Source organism: Pyxicephalus adspersus, chromosome 2, assembly GCF_032062135.1.
Source record: "Pyxicephalus adspersus chromosome 2, UCB_Pads_2.0, whole genome shotgun sequence".
In the NCBI taxonomy this organism is placed as follows: domain Eukaryota; kingdom Metazoa; phylum Chordata; class Amphibia; order Anura; family Pyxicephalidae; genus Pyxicephalus; species Pyxicephalus adspersus.
In genome coordinates this window covers 80078054-80102184 of record NC_092859.1, presented here as the reverse complement: position 1 = coordinate 80102184, position 24131 = coordinate 80078054, and the positions used below count along the sequence as shown (strand labels likewise).

At 36.9% G+C, this 24131-nt stretch overlaps 1 protein-coding gene across 1 annotated transcript in view; it reads left to right on the top strand.

Annotated features, from left to right (window-relative positions):
* The first annotated feature begins 9269 nt into the window (after positions 1-9269).
* Positions 9270-24131, top strand: part of MON2 (MON2 homolog, regulator of endosome-to-Golgi trafficking) — a 56193-nt gene continuing 41331 nt past the window's right edge. The window contains 13 exon segments of the mRNA XM_072401204.1: positions 9270-9360; positions 11018-11145; positions 12347-12478; positions 12850-12979; positions 14596-14693; positions 16174-16299; positions 16835-17029; positions 17450-17574; positions 18155-18294; positions 18846-18999; positions 19303-19529; positions 19722-19803; positions 23863-24044. Of these exon segments, the coding sequence (XP_072257305.1) occupies positions 11059-11145; positions 12347-12478; positions 12850-12979; positions 14596-14693; positions 16174-16299; positions 16835-17029; positions 17450-17574; positions 18155-18294; positions 18846-18999; positions 19303-19529; positions 19722-19803; positions 23863-24044 (1678 nt within the window). The 5' untranslated portion in view covers positions 9270-9360; positions 11018-11058.

Here is a 24131-nt window from a genome sequence, read left to right as displayed (position 1 = left end):
CTTATCTCAATTACATTGATAGCAGCTTCTTTGTAGTCTGACAAAAGAGACTTTGCATGTCTACCTCCAAAAGTCTACCTCCTAGCAATATTTTATTTGTAGTCTTCAGTTTTTTCTTTAACAGGTTGACAACACTGTATATTCTACCTTTGTTCTGTCTGGTTGTGAGCTGCATTGAATGCAACAATTATTTCTCCTGCAAAATTCTAATCCTATTATATACTACCATATATTCCATGTAATGGAGATGAAGATAGGCAGGCATATAGGAAGATTATTATTATTATTATTAATAAACAGGATTTATATAGCGCCAACATATTACGCAGCGCTGTACATTAAATAGGTAGATTATTCTGTGTGGCAACCCAGGCTTCCTCCTTTGATGCATATGATCTGACTGTACCCATATGTTTTTGTAATAGAATTTTACAAAAAATCTATATACATTGGGCCAGATTTATTCAAGCTCTCCAAGGCTGGTAAGGATACACTTTCATCAGTGAAGCTGGATGATCCCACAAACCTGGAATGAATCTGGCTCAGGATTAAAAACATTTTCTAATAAATAGAGAATGACTTTTGGGAAATCCACTCCAAGTTTGCTGGATCACTCAGGTTCACTGATGAAAATGTATCCTCTCCAGCCTTGGAGAACTTTAATAATCTAGGGCCAATGTTTATAATACGCTCTACATAACTTGATTGAAGATGCAGAGTATTTTTCCCAAATAGTACAAAGGCCTTATGTTTGGGAGCAAACAGTATTATATGAACATTCCCATCACAGATTTCCAGATTGTCTACCTAAGCAAGGCAAATAAAATCTTATGGTGGATGTGGTCTGATGAAAGCTCTCACCTTACTGTATTGCTGAAAGAAACAAAATACAGCAGGGCATGGTTGGGAAAGCAGAAACTGTTCTTGGGTCTTTAATATGTGAAATCTGAGAGGCCAGCAGATGCTCTGTATGTGTTCACATGTGTATAGTAAAAGCTGGCACATTGAGGCAATAGCTGGCAATGATTAGACTCTATGGACGCACATGTGCAGGCCACTGACTTTATGTGGGCATGTATACACAGTAGAAGAGCTCTGTGGGCACCCAACAAGCTATGTAATAGGACTGCAGGGGTTTTGTGTTTACACACTGACGGTGGAATGTGTGCAGATTCTCTCTCCCAAGTGATCATAGGAAATCCTCTTTCAGTGTATTGTAGACAATTTTGTATCTATCTTAAAAAAAAAAAAAAAAAAAAAAAAAAAAGCCTTATCAGTCCACTTTAAACTTGTATTTCAGTGTTTGATAGATGCTGGAAAGTTGAGCCACCTATTAATTATTAATTTCTCATTTTTCCAGGAACTAGTCTAATCCTGAGATATCCTGCACACATGCTGTGACATTTATGAGTGATCCAACAACTGCTTATTGGCTTCATACTGTTATGGTTACTTAGGAGCTGGAAGACAGCATGCATTATTAGTTAGAATGTAAGCATCTGACAGGGCAGCACCTGATTTAAGATCATCAAATTTTATCAAAGATCGGTTCTGATGACAAAACCCAAAATCAGGATGCTGGCAGCGGTAGGACAGGAGAAATTTCTTACACACATTGGGTAGAGTTGCGATTCTCTAGCCTGCCAAATATGATTTTACATAGCAAAATGGTCCTAACTAACAGTAGGGCAAGGCTATACTAAAACATGGACATAGAGACTGCCCTACTGTCCTTATTTGCATGATGATGTGTATTGTACAATCTAGTATGTGTACCTCAGTGTCCTGTTGTAGTCTTTCCTTTGCTTCCCAGTTTTGGTGTTTCACATATTTGTATTCCTCGCCTTGTAAGGTGTGTCTCCTTGTACAGGTCATGGGTGGTTTAACATATATGCTGCTTTTTTAATGTTAGCACACTGTTGGATATGCACAGTTGTGTTGGCTGCTGAAAGGTTATTTCTGCAGCCTGGATGTTATTTTTACCAATGGTAAATGTCAGAGTGGCCTTTTTGAATAATTCTTAATTCCAGGCAAGCAGCTAAACACACAGATTAATTGGCTATTATATTGTTACCTGTCAAAGTATTACATGCGTATCAAACATCATAAAAGCTAGACAGGTGACTTAATTAATTTCTTGGCTTAATTTCTTTTTAAGCAAATCATTTTTCTGTCTGTTTACTGGATGTTACAACATTATCGTCTTTGTGAGCTTAGAGCTGACTAAGGGAGCAGAATGATTTCCCTGAGTAAGTGTGAGTGTAACAAGAACGACTGGTCAAATTTACAGATCCTTTTGCAAGTTAATATTCAACGTATATTGAAGTGTTTTCTCAAGACATCCCTTATGTATTACGCTGCATATTTTTAAATAATCAAATGGATGTTTCACATTCAGGATTTGGTAAATGCATTTTTTGGGAAGTGACTTACTCATGGCCTTTACTTCTCTTTAACAACGTTTTGGCTGCAAAACTAACCATCTTTGCTTGGATTTTACAAATGCATAGGGCAACTGTGAGCAATGTGGCTTTAACACTGGTCAAGCAGCATGGTGAAGCATTCATGAATTCTGCACTGAAGCACTAAATGAAAAAATGAAAAATTTGCAAACTGCTGGATTTTTTTGCAGAAGTGGTGGTGCTTGCAAAAAAAAAATACCTGCCTGTTCAATATTTTTAACTAATATTACCTACACTTGCTCCTTCACTGGTGTGTTTGTTGTCTAGGCACTCCTGTCCTTCTTGTATATCTGCAGTGTCAGATCTAAAGCATTGAAGCGTTTGACCCATAGGACCTGATTTATGTTTTTATATTTATTTCAAGGTCTTCATATTGGAAATGTTTACCTTTTGATATTATTTTATTTATATATTACCATCATACAACATTGACTGTGGAAGTAACAGTACATTTAGGGCAAGGTGACGCCTTCTGCTTGTGCAGCTCTCCATGACTGACACCTTGCCAGCCACTTGAGGACTGGAACACCAGTACTTGTTCAATATTAATCATCGTCCACACTTTTGACAGCTGAATAGTGATTATGACACATCGGTTGTTTGAAGAGATGCATAGATGGGTTTGAAGGTTTCAGAACATGAGAGATATATTGTAGAAAAAAGGTTCCAAATGAAAGATTTACTTTAGATTTTTGGTTTGCCTTAAGACACGTGAGATGGCCTTTCATGGGATATTACCCTGTGACTTTGTTTCCTTGGAGCTCTCTTCAACACATAGGGGTCTGTTGATAATCAGTGAATCTGTCTTTCACTGAAACATTCCTCAGTGGAGAATCTTCCAGGTCCATGTGTTTCAATGGCAGTAATTGATTCTCCACCAGGGAATGTAGATGCCATTGAAGCCCAATTAATCAGACCTTTTTAATCACAGTACATCCTGTGTATTTATCCAATGTTAAAAAAATTATAACAATCATCCAAAACATAATGAATTACTGCTGGTAAAGAAAACGTGGTCAGTTAGACCTTTTTTTGCTTTTTAATAATTCTGCCATTTTGTTGTCATTAGTGGCATATAATAAATTTATCAGTTTGTTTTTTGTGTTACTTTCTGGCGGTTGACTGATACAAAATACATTTTGTATTTATTAAAGTGCTCACTGAGCATTAAATTCAGAAATTAAGATTATCTACGACTATTAATTCCCATTCTTGATTACCTAAAACCATCAGTGATATGGAGCATCTATCCATTGCAGAGCCATATTACAGGAATATTATTAATTTTTTTGGTAATATTTCTAGTTCAGTTGTTTTTATGGTCCCAGCGCAATGTGACATGCTGTACATAAAGATCGTGTTTCACATTTATAGATGAAGTTTCTCCAAAAATCATTTTTTACCCTATAAGTGGTGTTGTAACTTAAGAACGAGTACAAATACTTTTCATGGCCTCCTCAGTTATCAAAAGTAAACATAAGTAAACCTTTATGTGAAACACAAAGATAAAAATAGGATTCCTAGCATCATACTTCACAGGACCGGACGTCTTTCTTCCTAAAGAATGGTGCAAAATCCCTCACACTATTCAGGTGAAACTCTTCAGTTTGTATTTGCTTTCCTAGTTTTTATTCTGTTTTTGAAATGGTTTTATTAGGTGTTTCTTTTTTTACCAACACCCCTATACATTGAAGATATCATTTTGAAACATTTGTGTTAAAATGAATAAGTTGACATTCAGCAGAAGTCAACAACAGATCAACTGATAGTCACCAGCTTTATTTTTCATACATTTTAGATGCTTGGTTCCTGGAAGGCATTCCCACTCAGTCATTCAATAAAATTGATATATCTATGGGGGGTATTTATTAAGGCTTCTCTGTGAAGTCCGAACAATGAATGTTTGGTGGACAATTGTCCATGTGGTGTCCATGTGTTTTTTACTGGTTACTTTTAAATGACTTTCTAATCACTTTCAGAGGTTTCCCTGTATTTACCTATCTTTTTAGAGGATTTTACCTAAAAATTTCCTGTATTACCTATGAATTTCTTCCCTGAATTTTTTTTCAGCTGGGTGGGAAGAAGCTGTAGATGGGTGGCCAACGATAGGGCAGGGCAACATATGACATATTTAGTGTTCCCAGTTGTTGCTGCCATAGGATTCCACTAACCCGTATAATTATGTCACCTTTCTACTACCCCCTATAGTTTGTTCCAACTTTAAAATGCCCATCCTCTTACTATGCCCCATTTTTCCATTGGGTTTGTAATATGCCCCAACTATCCATTATTCGTATTGTCATCCAACTTTTCAGTAACCACCCAAAAACTGCATGTAACTGCATGTTGAGTGTGTAATTATGAGTGATATGTAGGTTAAGGTCATTGGCTGGGTATATGGATCTTCTGGATTATCCAGAAATTGTGTACTGTGTTATCTGTCTGTTCTTAGTAGGCGTAGAATGAAATTATCTGCTTTGCTAGATACGTCTGCAGACTTATTACTTAACTAATATAACTGGGTATTGTACATGTATGCTTGTGGTAGATGGGTACAGTAGTATACATATTTTAGGAATAATTAGGTGCTCTGTATGGCTGCATACACACGTTGGATTTTTGTTGTTGTAAACGATCGTTTCAAATGACACAAGACTTAAAGATGAATGAACTAGCACTGTTCATTCAATCTGCTGTATGGAGAGGGGAGGGGGGAGAATGAGCAGGTGGTACCCAGCTACCCTCTCCTACTTTCACTTCCATTAAGGTTGTTCATCTTCTGTCATTCATGGATCCGCCAGGAGGGATTCATGAACAACGTCTGACGACCACTGTACACGGCTTATTTTCATGCAAAAGCAGCCCTGCGGTTCGTATCAGCCGTGAATCATCTGAAATGTGTACACAAGACCTAAGACACAAATTTCTTGCCTGTTGATGATGAGCTATAATGTTGATATATCTAGGTGTCTGTGCTGATGTGTGCTTTGCAGAAAAGCTTGGCATCTTAAAAAGCTGGGTTTCTCAGTTATTCAGTGATCAGAGATACCACAGCCATGGTGGGGCCAGCTCCTTTCCCCTTCTGACCCCTCTATAGGTAGTGTAATAGTCACTGCTACTAGACAAAGCAGGACACACATGACCATGGTCCGCTTATCAATGTTTAGTTATATTGGGATGCTCCACCAATAAACTGCTCATATATTTATTTTGATGTACCTGTATTACGATCCATCAGCCAAATTATCATTGTTTATCTAGGATACCTGTTTGCTTTATATGTCTCTAAATTTTAGACTTTTATGCATAAATGTTCAGAGCTGGCATTTTTTTTAGGCTTCTTGCATGTACATTGGTATTCATAGGTCACGTTTGTATCAGGACCACAGAAGCAAGATAGGACTTTTTTTATCCTCCACTTTTCTTCCCTGTGGTTACAACTTTCTTTTCTAAGATAAAAAGTAAATACTGAACTTTAAAAACTTAGTTTTTTTTTTAACAAGAATTCCGTCCAATATTGTACATTTAATGATGTTCAATGAAAGGTGGAACATTGGAATATTTACAAATCTGTCTTCTTACCTTCTCTGGATAGGGATCACTGCTCATTAAATCTTTTTCATTGCCCGTACTATGATTTATTTGCATCTGTTACAGCCCAGCACTGTGAGTTGGCAGGCATTTTGTTGTCACATCTCTCACCATCATAATCCACCTGTCATTACATTTGTTCTCTGCTGTGCTGCTCTCCTGTGATAGCCATTAGCTGCTATAGAGAAGATGTGCTGTGGATAAATGGACACATTGTGTATATGCCTGAAGTATCCTAGTTTTGGTGTTCAGATTTATTATTTATATGAGGGTGTACAATTTAAGTTTTTTTACTTTTCTGGGTGACCCTAGCTTATGTACAATTTCCTAAAGCCACTATGTCTATTAGAAGTAGGACATGCATTCCTATAAGGCCACAAGGACTTATTCCAACTATTCTCAACTAGAGTTGTGTGAATCATGGAGTTCCTGCAGAGGTTTCTGGGGTTCTATGTATTTCTTTAGTTGTGGCTGATTGACTTCCTGTCTGAGGGTACAAGCATAATTCTGGATTTAACACCACTTGAGAGAGGCAACAACACAATGGGCCTGATTTATTAAAGCTCTCCAAGACTGTGTAGATTCACTCTCATTAATATAACTGGGTGATCCAGCAAACCTGGAATTAATCTGGCATAGGGTGGCAACGTTTGCTAACAAATAGCAATTGAGTTTTAAGAGATCCATTCCAGGATGGCTGGGTCACCCAGCTTTACTGATGAAAGTGTATCCTATCCAGCCTTGAAGAGCTTTAATAAATCAGGCTCATTATATTTTTTGCTTTTTGTAAGGATGGCATTCCTCTGACCACAAATGTATAGGAACCTTCTTCCCACTGACCCCTCCTGGAGACCTGAAAATGATTTCAGGTGATCTCCTAATTGACTTTAATATGATACAAGCCCTTTTGCAAGGTGTGAAAACTACCCTACCTGTGTCAGTCTTCTGAGATGCAGTACCTTGAGAACACTACTCCCACTGTCATATTTTTAATGCTTGAGGCACAACTTACTAAAATGTTTCTGTATATTTTTGTAAGCAGGTCATATCTGCTTTTTGTGCATTTATATTCTATGGGGGGCTGTAGATGTCAATGCCAATGCATGGTATATAGATATTTTAGCAGCACCTGATGACAAGAAAACATCCTTGAATGGCCAGTCCCACTTCCATAACACACTGAAAATGTTAGTCAACATGTGTGCCCAAAGTCATGTTAATGTGTGACATAAAACATATAACCGAGGAAACCACAAGAGGCTTTAAATAATTGTAGCATTCAACATATCTTCATTGTTCATGTAATCTCTTCCAGTGGGGAGGAATGCTGTTTGGACCAAATATCTTTCGCCTTTAGGTATTTGGCCCAGCATTAGAAAGAATCCCAACTCTTTGGTAGGCATTTAAGCAATTTATTGCATATATTTGAAGATTTGATGAGGGCCACTTTAAATCTCCAAATCTCCTTGAACCTTAAATCAACAATGGTGGCAGTGTTGAAGAACAATTCCTTTTTTTTTTGTTTTTTTACTGTTATGTCTGTGTAACAGCTTTATCTCGTTGATATTGATAGGATATTCTGATTTTTGTACAATGGAACTAAATCATATTTGCTATATGGGAATCGTTTCCAAACTGTATGATTTGTTTTTGTGTTACTGTGCTCAGGTGGGCAGTCTGTAAGAGAGGGTCACTGCTTTTAATATTGAATAAAATAACCTCATCAATAAATGACTGAAAAGGGTGAAATGATCTTGCATCTAATGTCCCATGTTATCATATAAGCTGAGGGCCCATTGGTTTGCTGGATGTGCTGGCTGGACATGGCTGCTTCATTAGGCTGCTATGAATAGGCAAAGCTTCTTATAACTGTTGGCACCATTCTGCGTGTTTGAGTATAGTAAAATATTCCAATTCATCTGTACAGGCCACAAACAAGGAACTCCCGTGTTTCTAGTTAAAGTCTGTTGCCATGGAAAGCTTGCAATAGGTCTTGCTTGAATTAACCTCTTTATGGGCCTAAGAAGCTGTTTGGTGAAAACATTGTTTTACACTGTGCTATGTCTGGCCATTTAGCACTGGTATAAACATAAATACATTGTACTTGGTCTCTGTTTTATATTAATCAACTATTTTTAAGATAACTGTTTATATTTATATATATATCAGAGGCTAGCACTCTGGCCTTTGCAGTGCTAGGTCCCAGGTTCGATTCTTGGCCAGGACACGATCTGCATGGAGTTTGCAGGTTCTGCCTGTGTTGGCGTGGGTTTCCTCTGCTTTCCTCCCACATTCCAAAAACATGCTCTTAGGTTAATTGGCTTCCCTATGTGTGTGTATATTTTATATATATATATTTGTTGGCTAAGGTTGCATGTTTTCCTTCCTCTGGAAGGCAGTTTAACAATATGTTTATAAATGATACTTGTGGAGATGATTACAGCTGTCACCTAACCTGGTTTTTACAACTGAAATCATAGAAGCTGCCAATGGTTAAAAACGGTCCATCTTTTTAAAACATATGGTTCAGTGAGTCTTAGTTCTAACTTTAGCAATAAAAAGCATAAGTTAAAGGTTTTATTATCATCATAGATTACATCACTTTGTAGATTTTGCAGGGAAAGTGGCAGAACAGGTTCGTTGAGATCTTTCATTAGCCATAAGCACCAGCTTTCCCTAGAGCTGTTTCCAGGACAGCTGGGAGATTGAAGACTTTCCACATATCCTTCAGGCGTTCTGCACCTCTCTATGTTAGACATGAAAATGCTATCCCGTGCAGGGCATGATATAAGGAGCAGCAGTTGCTGACGCTGAAATACAATCAATGTTAGTGCATATCTTGTTTGTCAACCAGGCCTAAAGTGGTTGTGTTTAATGACAAGAATATGATGGCTGGGGTCAGCCATGAAATTGATGTGGTGCCATTCTGTGGTTCCATGTACAGACTGAGTTTGTGGGGTTTTGGTTAATTACTTTATAAGTGGCAGTTAGGGGCAGTTCAGTTTTAGACAGAAGAAAATATTCCCTGACGCTGAATCAGTAGAAAAAATATGTGCATAAATAAAGCTTGATGTAACAGTACAAAGGTGTCTGATTAATGTGTACCATGATCCAGAGATCTGAGTAAGGAGAATGCTCACAGGAATAGCCTTTTATCCCGTACAAAGCATTTTATTCATGTTAAGTCATCAACGAACCACAATTTACTGTTTTGTGTTTTATCACATACGTTATGTCTTCCAGGCTGCAGAATCTGGCATTGTGAAGGTGAAGAACATAGCTGCACGGAACACCGATATACTGACAGGTTATTATAGTAATTATTACTTCTGTAGATAACACTAGATTTCAGGTGTATATGGCAATTTTTAATAAACGTTCACTTTGTTTTCAATTACCGTTTATAAACATAACCTCTTCTCTCATCTCCCTTTCCTTTCTGTGAAAAGCTCCTAAAATATTGTTCCAATCTTCATTTAATTAATAAAACAACCCTATATTGAATGTCAAATATACTTTTAAAACACTAAAAGTTTTTACAGCCCCAAGTGAAGTGAATTCATTTTTTTTTTCTAATGGAAAATGTGTGCAGCAGCATAAATGTAAATATGCATCAAAGTTCAAAAACTAATAAAAGCAGGAAAGTATGCCCTTGGTTTGGTCAGCTCCCTTACACTCCCTAATTAGGATTTCTAGGCTAAAACTGTATACAGGGCCTTAACTACTCTTGGAATCTCGATTGAGCCTTACCCCTCCTGACACTAAGGGCTTGCCGACACCAGTGTATCTTGGTATCAAATGTGCATTTAACATGCATTGCATTAAGAAATTATTCTTGAATGGGATGCTGAAGCTCCACAACATTATACCACAAATATAGAATTCTTTTTATGGAGCACATGTCAATGCACAGATGGTTCAGACCTGTCTGTTACAGCATTACCTTTACCTCTTTGCACTGGTGTAATGTAGTGACTAAGCTTGGCTTCAGAAGAGGGCAGGGCCTAATCCTAATTTCTGTAATTCTGATAACATCATTCCACTTTTTCAAGGCCTGTTTTAGTAAAAATGCACATCTGTTAACAACATTTTGTCTGGATTTTTCCAATGTATAAATAAACCTTATACATACACCGCAATTTAACAGAAGGAATAGCTTGAAATCTTTTTTTATTTTTTATTACAAGGGCACTATAAATTTGTGTGCCAGTCCTGGTCATGTCTAATTACGGACATTAAATTTTGTTATTATGTTATATCGTACTGCTGATACATGGGCAAAAGAAGTGTATGCATAGCCTATACATTTTTTTTTATGTATGGAAAAGGTTAACCCCCTGTCTTTATCCTGGTATGGGAGATTTTACTTCACTTCCCATCACACAAACAAGTATTCGCATTGTAAGATTTACCCTCACTTCTTGATCTGGTGAAAACTATAATTTTGGACTTTGTACTTGTTGCAGTGGTCACCAAAGCAAATAAATAGGGTGAATCTACTCAATGAGAACACAAAAAGCAATAGGAAATTAACTAGGATTTTTAACCATCCCAGTGCATCTGAAATAGTTCAAACACAAACTTAGGCTGACTTTGAAGCTACAACACTTGTAAGGTCCTGCCAGTGACAAATTTCCAGAGGTCACTGAATAGTGCTGTAGATTGAATTACAGGTAAGAGTTAAAAAACAAATAATAATGTACATTTTTAACCTAAATTAGGCCTCATATCCATATTTATCTTGCATGTTAAAATTCTTACATCTGTGTGTGTGCACTCATCTTCTGAATAGCCATTTAATGTTTTTTTACTTTATTCTTGCCCCCATTCCCAACCAATTTGTGCTCTTTTGCTACGCATTATAGTGACTATTTAATGTCTTTTGCCACCTGTATAATGCTTGTAATGGAGACAGCTAAATGAGTTGTAGTCATGATTAATGTATCTTCTCATCATTCCTGAAGCTTTGAAGGAGAACAGTTCTGAAGTAGTTCAACCATTTCTCATGGGCTGTGGAACGAAAGAACCGAAAATCACTCAGCTATGTCTTGCTGCTATCCAGAGGCTTATGTCACATGAAGTGGTATCTGAGGTATGGTGATATCAGGTTTTCAAGGTGCTTCTATTTACCCTAGAAGTACACTACAGACACACTGAAAGTGGAGCCTTATTGTGTATATGGGGATCACAGTCCACCTGCTCTATCATTTAGTTTTTTTTACACCAGAACACTTAGTCCCTTTGGTTGGTAATTTATTCCTTCTTGCGAAACAGGAATGGAATTCTCAAACAAACCAGATACTCCTTGCTGTTTTTGATGAACACCGGTTGGATTCAACCCTGCTTTGTAAATAGATCACTTGTTTTCTTTGCAGGGTTGTTGTTAATACTTTATTCCTTCAATGATTGTCTTTTAAACGGCCACTCAACCTGAATGCCCATGCAGTAGGTATTATCTTCTATCTGTTGACAATTTATAAAAGCATCCTATAATATCAGGTGACCTAAAGAACAAATCTTTGTCTGTAAACTGACACATTTTTAATACTACCAAGCTGGGCTGTGGTGTTGAAGTCCGAAGCAATTATTTTATACATTAGGTCAAAGTTTTATAAGATTTACTAGGTACCCCAGCTTCACAGTCCTGCTACATAGGAAACCTTGTAGCTATGGTAAAAACTAAAATTCTACCTGATTGGCCTTAGTACGTTTTTTTTCATAAAATCTGTAGGATTCAAATGCCTTCTGGCTCTTGGTTCTGTTCATCCTTCTCTCATGCTCCAGTATGAATGTTGATGATAGAGAAGATAGTCAGTATTCTCTCCAGAATTTTTTTACTAAGAGGGAAAAAGCTGAAGATGGGTGGTGGTCCTTGACCAAACTTATCAGTAACCACTCAAAAACAGCTGTGTAGTTACCAGGTGCCACCTACTAGTGCCAGGTGGTGCATGCGCATCCGGCTAAACAGGTCTGGGGAGAGCACTAATAGTTCTGTGTTTGGTGAATTCTTGGCATAAGAGTCCATGAGTTCAGGTTCATATATATTTATAAGAAAATGTTACTAGAAATTTTAGGGAGTTAGGAAGTGAGGCAGTGAAATTCTGGAGTAAACATTAGTCAGTCAGATTGGTGCCTGTATCACAATAGTCACTTTCAATGCCACATTATAATTTTTCACTGACGTTTTTTCACTTACAGCAAAACATTTTTACTCATCAGATACTCTTACTAATCAAACAGTCCTCCTTAACATAACCTGATTAATACAAACCAATCTTTATGTTTCTTCAAAGGCTGCAGCTGGTAATATCATCAACATGTTATGGCAGCTAATGGAAAATGGTCTGGAGGAATTAAAGCTTCTACAAACGGTTTTGGTACTTCTGACAACTAATACAGTGGTTCACGATGATGCTTTGTCAAAGGTGATAGTTTTTTAGTTATAAATCTCATAATGGCTATTCAATTATTTTATAAAATCTGTTTTTTTTATTCTGTGTTGTCTTCTGTAGTGCTCATATTGCCCATATTTTTTTAATGTTATTTCAAATTTGGCAATGACAAGACAGAAAGACTACAAAGCTGTATATTGGTAGTTTATGCATATGTTCATAAGAAAGAGAGACAGAAATTAGGGTTAACCAATTTAAATTGTATATAGTTAAAGCTAACATAAGTTTTTGGAGATAAATAATATATAGTAATTATTATTTTAACTTGTATTATATTAAATGTATAATATGCACTTTTCATTTTTTTTAAACCTTAGTAACTTTTGTTCATGTTATGTTTTCAGGCAATTGTCCTTTGCTTCAGACTGCACTTTACAAAAGACAACATAACGAATAACACAGCAGCAGCGACAGTAAGACAAGTAGTTACTGTGGTATTTGAGAGAATGGTGGCAGAGGATGAAAGGCATAAAGGTAAAACTAGGCAAGATTTGGTAAATAAAAAAAAGATAGCATCACAAAGTCTTCTCCTTACTTGTGGATTGCCACTGTGTGAAGCCATATCCTGTTTCTTCAAGTGTGCAGTTCATAAAAATGGTGGTTAGATCTCAGCCCTATCTAGCTGTTCATAGCAAAGTATGCCACAAATAGGATTTTTTTTTCAAGACTGGAGGATTCTACCTGCAGGACTAAATGGAGCAGGAAATTACACAGAAATAGAATAAGTGCACACACTACTTTTCAGGTCTTTTAGGGTTTCATGCTGCAATTCCAACAGGTTCCCAGTTCCACCTAAAATGTCCATGCCTTGTAGCCATGCAGCTCTTTCTCTATTTAGCATATCCCTACTGCATGTACTGTATCTTTACAAATGTCCATATTGTTACACACTCTCTGCATCCTGTTGTAGTAGTTTGGGCAAAACTATCTATAGTTTATTTATAGTTTATCTATAGATCTATCTATCTACTGTTGTATCTCTTCCAGCACTGTCTGGAGGAGCTTTCATCACATGTAATTACTTAATAACACATACCCAACAGATCAGAATTTAACAGAATGCCATGCTCCATGCTTATCAGAGCTTAATTCACATAACTGTCCCGAAATGTCCTATAGGCTAAGAGCACCAGCCCCGCTGTTATGTGTCCAGCGCCATGCAGATTAGGAAGTGCTGTTGTTAGAATTTGAAAATCCAATTTTTACTTGCATAAACCTCTGGTTTCCTTTTAGACATGTATGCTGCCAATATACTACACTTTACCAGCCCATAGATGTGGCGACTGCAGGTTTTTAAAGATTTTTTTTATCCTTTGTTTTCACCACGATGTAACCTTGGCAGTATCACACTGCTGCCCTATGGTGACAAGGCCCATGCACTGTACTGTATGTATGAATGGCATCATAGGTTGGTCTCTAGGTTGGGAAGTGTGTGTGGAAGGCCTACAGAACCCCCCTTCCTCATCTTCATAACCTAAGGAATAGGCTTTGTCGTTGGCAGAGGTGAACTGGGCAGGGTTAATAACACTGTTTAAAATGACCTTGCAAAAAAAATAGCACAGGGACATAGGATCTCTCCTAATTTCTGGTAGAATCGGACAAATTTAATTGTACATAACAAAATTCTTCTGCTATTTTCTTTACTTGCTGAACATGTTCTTATCCTGATCAAAATGGTTTAAAAAATAATGTAATGACCACATCTAGGGAATGATAACCTGTTAAATATTACATTTTATTTTTTGGTTTTAGAAATTCTTTATTTTCAACAAAGTTTCTTACTGTGGTTTCAATTTTTGATGGCCTCCTTGAGTTTGTTTTTACACTTCTGTAAAAATAAGTGATCGTGTCTCTATAAATTATCCAATACTTGGCCCACAATGTCAAATGCTCAGTATGCTGTGGGAGTTTAAGACCTTATCATTCTCGATTATGTGTTAACAGATCCTGTTGATCCTTTCTCTTTAATAAAAGCCAAATGTGAGCTGTGTATTCTGGTAATTTACTGAAATAATGTAGATATTCTGGTAAAATATGAGGGTATTTGTTAGTGTGTGGAAGATTAAATTCTGTTTCTTTATTGTATGCAGATGTTGTGGAGCAGCCCGTGCCTGTCACTGGAAACAGTAATAGGAGATCTGTCAGCACTCTTAAGCCATGTGCTAAAGATGCATACATGCTCTTTCAGGTAAAAGACTGTGTAGATTGCTGTATTTCTGTGATGAATTGCATTAGGGGGTAATTTATATGATATACTGCTAGCTCTGTTACCTTTGCTTTAGAAAAGAAATACAGACACAAGCATAATAATTGTACTATACCATAGTCCTTGTTTGCATCTTTGTTTTTTTCTTTAGCTGTGCTGCTGATAATTGCACAAAACCCTGATTGTTGAAATACTATCTGTGTAAGAAGAAGATACATAGAGTGAAAGGAATACACATTAATTTAGAGACTATTTTCATGAAGCTGATCTTTCACATAAACTTGAAAAAGAAATTTAATCCCTTGTTAGGAACTGGCTCAGATAATTTGTGCTGCCTCCAGTCAGATCCCAACTTTAACAGCAAAAGTGAGAATGTAAGTTTGGGTGTCATAGGTTGTTAGCAGGAATTATTGACTGTCAGACATTTTACCCATCAGGCATTTTGAGAAACACTTGAAATGTGCAGAGGGTGACCCAATAATCAGAAATAATACACTTTTTAGCATAGAAGGGCAACAATTTTCAGATCCATGTGTTTGTGGATTTATTGATGATTATTCTAAAAGTTTCGGCTTTGGAGTTAGGATAACCAAAAACTGTTTTTCTCTTGTAACTAACATTATAACTGATTGAGCATGTTCTGCAAACAGAAACTAAGTTCCATTTTTTTCTTGTGGTTCTTTCCAAAGTTTAGTGAAGTCTAAGACTATTCAACATTTTTCAAAGGTATTTTGACGCTTCTATCAGCTGAAACTTAGCTTAAAGTGCCTACAGATGTTAAAAAACATTTTTCAATCCAGCTGGATTCAGCAGTCAGATTGAAACAGATTTGTAATTTGTAGACACCTCTGCCACGCTGGCTGACTTTTCACCAGGATGAATTATCTAATCTGTTCACTGCTGTTTCCACACAGACATGTTGGCACCCCCATCCCCTTTTCTCTATAACCAAAAGCATGCAGTTGTGGCCCATTAACAACCTGCACTTTGTATGACGAAAGATTGATTGGCAACCAAGTCGTGCATACACTACCATCTGCTGTAAGTTGGCAGTTTTAAAAACTAGACACTTTCAGTATTGATAATTTGGTAATGAATTGGTAGCCAGTCTAAAAAACACAGTGCAGGAGATAATTTTGTTAAAAAACACTAAAGTTTTACGTAATGTCAATCAGCTCTGGTTCAGTTTGGCATGTCATTTTCCAACTGTATCCATTTAGGAATGCCAGTCTGTACTAGGTTCTACTCATAAACCTTGTGTCAACAAAAATCATTCTGCAGTTCACTTTTAAGAAAGCCTGAAAAATATCTTTACTCCTAATAATAGTTACAACAATTTGTTCTGCAATAAGGTTGTCAGAAATCAAAGCTGCCAGAAAAAAAAGCAGGTCTGGTCAGATGTGTGGTTATGTTTAATGTTCTTTAATGTCAGATTCTGTGTTGTTTTTTGTGATTCTCTTAGGATCTGTGTCAGCTGGTTAATGCAGATGCACCGTATTGGCTGGTGGGAATGACAGAAATGACACGGACGTTTGGTCTAGAACTTCTGGAATCCGTTCTCAATGATTTTCCACAGGTTTTCTTACAGGTAAAACTGAAATGTTTAAAACATACAACATTTGAAGGTGTCATTTTTAAAATGGCTATAATTGATGAGGTGACCAGATCAGAACTATCTGAAAAATGTCAGTCTTCAAGAGGCTGCTAACTATTCAAGAATGATACATAAATATGATTTATAATAAGTTACACAAGAAGGAATGTCCCAAAAGCTTCAGAGATAGGCAATCAGCCTAATGGGGCTCTGGGACCATATTTTTATAATATAAACAAAAACTCGGAATCTAAAAAATTATTCATATGACCTTTTATTGTCTGTAAACTATGGTAAGTATGTTAACCAAAGTTAAGTATTAGTTATCAAAATCAATTGTCTTAAAACATTGAATGTATAGCACTATTTTTTATTGTAGTTGTTGAAAGTTTAACTAAATTTTTCCAGATAACAGTCTAAACAATTACCAGGTCCATGTACTATGTGATGCATTGTCTGATATTTTTTTCTGTACGCTGCTCTTAGAAACTTGATTTTTTTCGGGGCCCTTTTTTTTTTTTTTTTACAGCATCAAGAATTTAGCTTCCTCTTGAAGGAAAGAGTGTGTCCTCTTGTGATCAAGCTGTTTTCTCCAAATATTAAGTTCCGGCAAGGCTCTAGTAGTAACTCTTCTCCTGCACCAGTTGAAAAACCTTATTTTCCTATTTGTATGAGATTGCTTCGAGTTGTTTCAGTCCTTATCAAACAGTTTTATGGCCTTCTGGTAAGCTTTTGTTTTTCCTGTATTGTAAATGTGTGTAATAAATGTTAATCACAAAATTCAGTGGTATTAATATGCAAGTAGCTTAAGAAGGAATTTTATGAAGAAGGTAATGTAAATGCCCCACTGGTAGCCATTTGCTGTCATACAAACCCACCTTTGTCCTGCATTTGAGTGGGTTTTCCATTCCTGTAGATTTGTATTTGAATGTAAAACTTTAAAACAAAATGGTGTACTATAGTCAGATGGGAGCATTATAAACATATTTTCATAGTCCGTAGGGGGGGGGGTAGCTGTGTTTACAATATGTAGCCCAAAATATGTCAGTGCTGCATAATGTGTTTTACTTTATTTTTAAAGCTTTAATTTCATTTGACACATTATATTTTGTTAGAATAACCTCTTAAAACTAAACTTTTTTAGGTGACAGAGTGTGAAATCTTTTTATCGCTGCTAGTGAAATTCCTGGATGCTGACAAACCACAGTGGCTTCGAGCTGTAGCTGTTGAGTCCATACATAGGCTTTGTGTTCAGCCCCAGCTTCTCAGGTAAAACTCTTTTTTCCTAAATTTGTTCTAAAAGCCACATCAGTCAACATTTCCAATCATTGGTCTTAAACCACAAATAATTCTCTTATGTTACTTCCATCCTGTGGAAATGTCCTTTTCATTCATGCAGGCAATCACAATCCCTGGTATTCCATGAAATTCACCCTTAGACCCCGACTACCTAAATATTTAGAACCTCAATATTCACCAAATAATATTTCTTTTTTTTTTTTAATCTGTTCATTTAAAGTATCCCTTAATGTTTGATTGAAAAAAAGTTCCCCTAGTGCAGTGTTTAAAATGTTTTAAAGCCAGGTGGAAAGAAATTGTAGGTGGGTGGCAGCTGCTGTATAGTGTCCTAACTCTTCAGTAACCACTCCAAAAACATCCGGTGGTTACTGAAAGGAGCCGGGTTTGTGCGCCCAGCTAAAAAGGGCTGAGGAGAACACTGTACGGTAGTGTTTCATGTATTTGTGTACTTTAAAATGGTAATGTTAAAGCTTTTGTATGTTATAACATCTAAAGAAATTGATGTTATATCATTTAGTAAATAATAACAAGAATACTTTACTATCCTCAGGTCTTTCTGCCAGTCCTATGACATGAAGCAACACTCCACTAAAGTATTTCGAGACATTGTCAATGCTCTGGGATCCTTTATTCAGTCACTTTTCCTTATTCCAAGTGCTGGAAATACATCCAACACATCTAACCCAAATGGTATTCTTTTCAATCTTATCAAATGTTTTTTTATAATCTTGTTTGTTTTAAATTTATTTGAAGGAAGATCTGATCTAATGTAAAACTGTAAATAATAAAGTGTCCTTTTATCTTATTTGCTAGAATATTTTTTACACAGTGGGAAAGCAAGAGATGTTCTATTCACTGAATAACAGCCTGGTGACAACTGTGTCTCTTTTTCCCCCCTCCTCTACATAATGACAAGTGACAGCAAATGTCACACTTTTTAGGTTGCTTCCATTAATTTTTAAGAGAATTTTTAAGAGAACTTTTTTCCTGGTTTGAAGACCCTCATAAATTAGGTTTGGCCAGGAGTAGTGCTTTGTCTTAAGGGTTGGGTCCCTTTGTGAAAGACAGAGATACCTTAAAACAATAAATTTGTTCTGATGTTTCTAAAATCTTTTTGTTACCAACTAAGGTGCCTGATCAGTCCATGCCAAATAGTATATAGCTAAGCAATGTGATTAGAACCCCTTTGGCTCAGTACTCAGTTGACTTATATATGTCTTTTGTTTTCTTCTAAATGACAGCTGGTTCCAGCTCCGGTGGTCCTGCTGCTAGTCAAAGCACTTCAGGGATGGTAGCAGCTGCTGGCAATGCAAGTGTACTTCCTGCCTTTGAGTACAGAGGCACCTGGATACCCATCATGACCATTTCTGTTCAAGGCAGTGCCAAGGCAACTTAGTAAGTTAAGAACATTAGATCATGGCTTTAAAAATGTAACGTATTTGAAATATTTTTGATTGGGTCAGGGTAATTGAAGTAATTTTTTTTTAATATCTGTGAATTTACAATTATAAGTGCAGCTTTAGATGGAACATAGTTTCCAGTTTTGAATGTACAAGTTTTCGTTAAAAAAAAAAAAAAACCTTTGCAGATAAATAATAGTTATAGAAAGTGATTTGTGTACATTTTAAGGCACTTTAAAAGATATAAACACATTTATTTACAATCATAAATGTAAAGTAATCTACTTCTACTTTTTAGTCTTGAAATGCTGGATAAGGTGGAGCCACCTACGATCCCAGAGGGATATGCCTTGTCAGTGGCGTTTCATTGCCTGTTAGATCTTGTGCGGGGTATTACAACCATGATTGAAGGAGAAATTGGCCAGGCTGAAACAGACTCCCAGATTTCAGCTGAAGAGACTCCATCACAAACTAGTGATCAAACAGACCTCAGAACTGTGTCTGACCCACCAGAGCAAGAACCAGGTTAAAAGGCTAAGTGATATTTTTTTTGGAAGAACTGTTTCATTACTGTGGATATAGCTCATGTGTAGTGTTTTTTTGGGAGTTATTACTGTATGTACAGTATAAGACATAGCAATGTAAATTGTTTAAAATATTAGTGTGTTTTTAGATGTGTCTGTTTGTATAATATTCCTTATTGTCGTTCGTATTTAGTTGGTAGAACTGTTTGGGAAGAAATGATCAATGCCTGTTGGTGTGGCCTTCTTGCTGCTCTCTCTCTGCTCCTAGATGCAAGGTAAGATGTAAAGTAATGCAGCATAGCTTAATTTCTATCTGATTAAACATTACAGGTTTATGCATAGTGAAAGCACTGTTCTGTGATACAAAACTGATTACGGAGTGCTGACTATGATGCACAGCCTATGTAAAGGTTGAATTGCAGATAAAATCTAAACTAGACTTGCCAGCAAAGGATTGATATTGCTGGGCCTGGTGCCATATTATGATGGGACACAGGAATGTTAGTTTATAAATAATAAAGCATAGACCCAATAGAGCTGAGCCAGATGCCTCATTTCAATACTTAAAATCAAATCAAAAGGGAGAGTATGAATGCTAAAATGTGCCAATATATAATTTTTTGAAAATGTTATTAATTCACATATATTTACAGATTCCAAAATTTGCACATTTATTTTGCATTACAGCTATTTATGATCTTTCAAATTGTTAACTTATTCCAACTAGAAATGTTGCTAATTAAACAGCATTTATCACCTTGATTCATCTTATATTAAAGTGCCTCAGGAGGTGTCAAAAGTGGCCTAGACTCCTGAGTACATTGCAGGCCAGCGGCAGTTGTGTGTTGCAATCACAAGAAGTTGTATCATTAAGAGCCTGTCCTCTTACCATGCTTAGTGATTGTGAGCCTTGTCCAATCACCCACAACATTGTTCATCTTAGCAGGTGATCAGTAGGAGTTGCTGATCTCTGACCTATATTAGCAAAAGGGGATTGGATATTGTCATATATACATTTTTGATCTTTAACTGGAAACAACCTTTTCTGTACAAAATGAAAAATGTGTCTTCCTTCGGGTTCCACGTTGTCCCAGCATCCGTCTCCGAGCCAGCGCGCTAGGCTGCGTTATCTTTGCCTCTTCTTCCTGGTTCTTCTTCCTACTTACCCTGACGTAGTTTAGAAAAAAAACTTGCTGATATCACTTTGCATGCATGGGATCGACAAATTATTTTCACGAAGAGGCTCCTTCTCGGGCATGCGCAAAAGGAGCACCCAAGAGCCTCCTGGGATGCATGATGTAGGTATCCCGGGAGGATTTGCACTCCCATTCATTCTCGATTGCCTAGGCCAGACATGTCCAAAGTCCGGACCGGGGCCCAATTGCAGCCAGTGTTCAGATTTCCACTGGCCTGCAGCCTCTGTCATAAAATCAATAATATGCGGCCCGCCAGCACTGTTTACCACAGTAAAAAATACACGTGTACAAAAAAGCTATTTTATTTTTCACCAGAAGAGAAAAGTTGACAGCAAGGGCCTCCGCTTACAGGACAAGTGGTAATTGGAGTATTTTTTCACTGAAATACGAAACAACTGTGTCTGCTTAATTTGCCAAGAGACTGACTTTGTTTAAGGAATTCAATATCAGGAGGCACTACCAGACGAAACATGCTAACTGGGAACGAATGCGGCGAGAAATTTAAGCAACTGGAAGCTGTTTTAACAGCACAGCAGCGTTTTTTTTACAAGAGCCTGTGAGTCAAATGAAAATGCCACAAAGGCGAGCTACAATGTGGAAACGCTGATTGCCAAGCACTGCAAACCTTTTACTGAGGGTGAATTTATTAAAGACTGCGTGCTGAAAATGGTGGAGAAATGTTTGCCTGGCTCGCAACACTGTGGTACAGAGAATTGAAGACGTTTCATCTGATTATAAGAGAGAGAGGCAAAAGGAGTGGAGTTTGACTTTTTTTTGTTAGCCTGTGACAAAAGCACGGATCTTGACACCACTCAGTTACTTTTTTTTTTGAGAAGAGTGGACAATGAAATGAAAGAGAGTGAAGAGCTACTTGACCTCCAGAGCCTTAAGGACCAAACAAGAGGAACAGATTTATTTGTTTCTGTTTGTTCCGCTGTAGATGACATGAAACTACTGTGGAATAAAGTCACTGAGATTATTAGGGATGGTGCACCTGCCATGGCTGGCGAGCGAAGTGGGTTATCAACCCTAGTCTGTAACAAAGTCAGCAAAAAGAACGCAAAGCTATAAAACTTTACTCTATTATTCACTAACAAGTTCTCTGTGCCAAACATCTGAAATATGATCATGTTATGAAACCGGTGATAAAGGCTAATAATTATATTCGCTCCAAAGCCCTGTGCCACCGCCAGTTTCAACAGTTTCTACTACACACCCAAGCTGAATATGGAGATGTTGTGTTTAACAAAGATGTAAGATAGCTCAGTTGGGGGTCTGCACTGCAGCGTTTCTACTCTCTTAGGGAGGAAATCGGACAGTTCTTGGCAAAAAAGGGACAACCGATGTCAGAACTATCTGATCCTGTTTGGCTGACTGATTTTGGATTTTTAGTTGACATACCACAACATCTGAACGCGTTGAACACGAGCCTTCAGGGTCAAAATGCAGTGGTAAGCCAACTGTATTTACACATCAAAGCCTTTGGGACCAAGCTGCTACTTTTCCACCTGTCACAAACCCAGCCCAACAGCACACATTTCCCATAGTAGCAGGAAATAATGACCAGTTTTCCACAGAAGAATATCAGTGCGCAAATAGGGAGGTACGCATTAGACATCTCATCTCTGGCTGAGGAGTTTCAACAGTGCTTTCGGGATTTTGCAGCTATTGAAAAGGAGATCATGCTTTCATTTTTGATATCCAATTCCAAATCAAATAATATATTTTCATTTTTTGATGTACAATTTAAAAACGAAAGAACGAGTGATACACGGATTCATATGGCCCTTAATGTTTTTGCACTTCTGAAGATAACTGTTAGTGTTATTTTGCTGTTCACATGCTTTGAATTTAGAAGTTTACAGTAAGCATTTAATAGTGAATAATATGTAATGTTTCAAATGAACCTAGGTATATTTAATTTTCCCGAAGTTTTTTTTTCCAGACAGACTTTTTCTTCATTTTATGTGTCTTCAAATATAAAAGGCAGAGTGATTTTGGTAAAAACTTGTTTAGATTTATTTGTTCATTTGCATGTAATATTCAATTGGTTGTAATATTGTAATGGTTCAAAGAATGTCAGTCTAAATGGTCAGCCCCCACACATTTTCACCTTACCAAATCTGTCCCTTGCTAAAAAGTTTGGACACCCCTGGCCTAGGCGATCGAGAATTAGGGGGAAGTGCTGCATCCTTTTCCTTTTCCTTTTTTTTTTTTTTGGATGTTGCACTTAACAAAAACACAAACAGAATTATTCCCTTACTTAAAAGGGTTGTCTACCCTTTTATGTAAAGTGAAAATTCTGAGTTTAGATACGCTTTAACTAGTGCTATCATTTGATTGCTTTCTGCTTGTTGGAAGTTAAAAATCCTGGATGAACTTTTTTTCTATGCTAATACAGCCACTAGAGGGAGTGCCTGATAAAATATGTTTATCCTGAATATTACATTAAAACTCAAAATTATTTCAAAGGAAACTTTTAATGATGCACACTGACTAAAATGCAAGTGATTATGGATTCCCTTTAAAATGGGACTGTAACTCAAAGGCTAACTGTATAACACTATGTGCCCTGATTTGTGAGGTGGGTATTATAGGTTTATTGTGTGTACCACCTAAAAGAAATGCTCTATTTGTTTGTCTTGCTAAAGGATACACTTTATATATCCTTACCGCAGATCACACAATAAACCAATACTTCTTATAGGGTACCACTGGGATGCATTGTGTGTTTTACCTTCATCTTTACTTGAACCTAGGATAACTGGCAGCATTAGGATAAGAAACGTGAGTGGAAAGTGCTAGGTTCATAACGCAAGCATTTGAAGAAAATATTTAAAAGGGTTATGAACGGACAGCAATACCACATGCCCATCTACATTCAATTGAGAATTTAGAGATTTGCATTTACTTGTGCTTACATTTCCTGTAGAGTTTATTGAACCTTGTGTATAGGTCCTGCTATACTATATTCCAGCTATGGTAAAGAGAACCTACATGAAATAAAGCGCAGACTCCACACTTTACCCAAAGAATTATCAAACCCTTTGTATACCAACGAGTACAGTTCTGCTTTAAGTTCAAAGCTAGATATATTTCTTACACTGTCAGAACTGAGAATTATCTCTTTTGCTACAGTACGGATGAATCGGCAACAGAAAACATTTTGAAAGCTGAAATGACCATGGCAGCTCTTTGTGGAAAGTTGGGACTTGTAACACCGAGGGACGCTTTTATTACTGCTATTTGTAAAGGATCCTTACCTCCACACTATGCCCTCACTGTGCTGAACAGCTCATCGGCTGCTTTATGCAACAAATGTAAGCAAACTCCAATTTATTTGATCATTCTAGTGTCTTGATTGGTTTTGCATGTAGATGCATGTAGATTTCTATATATATATATAC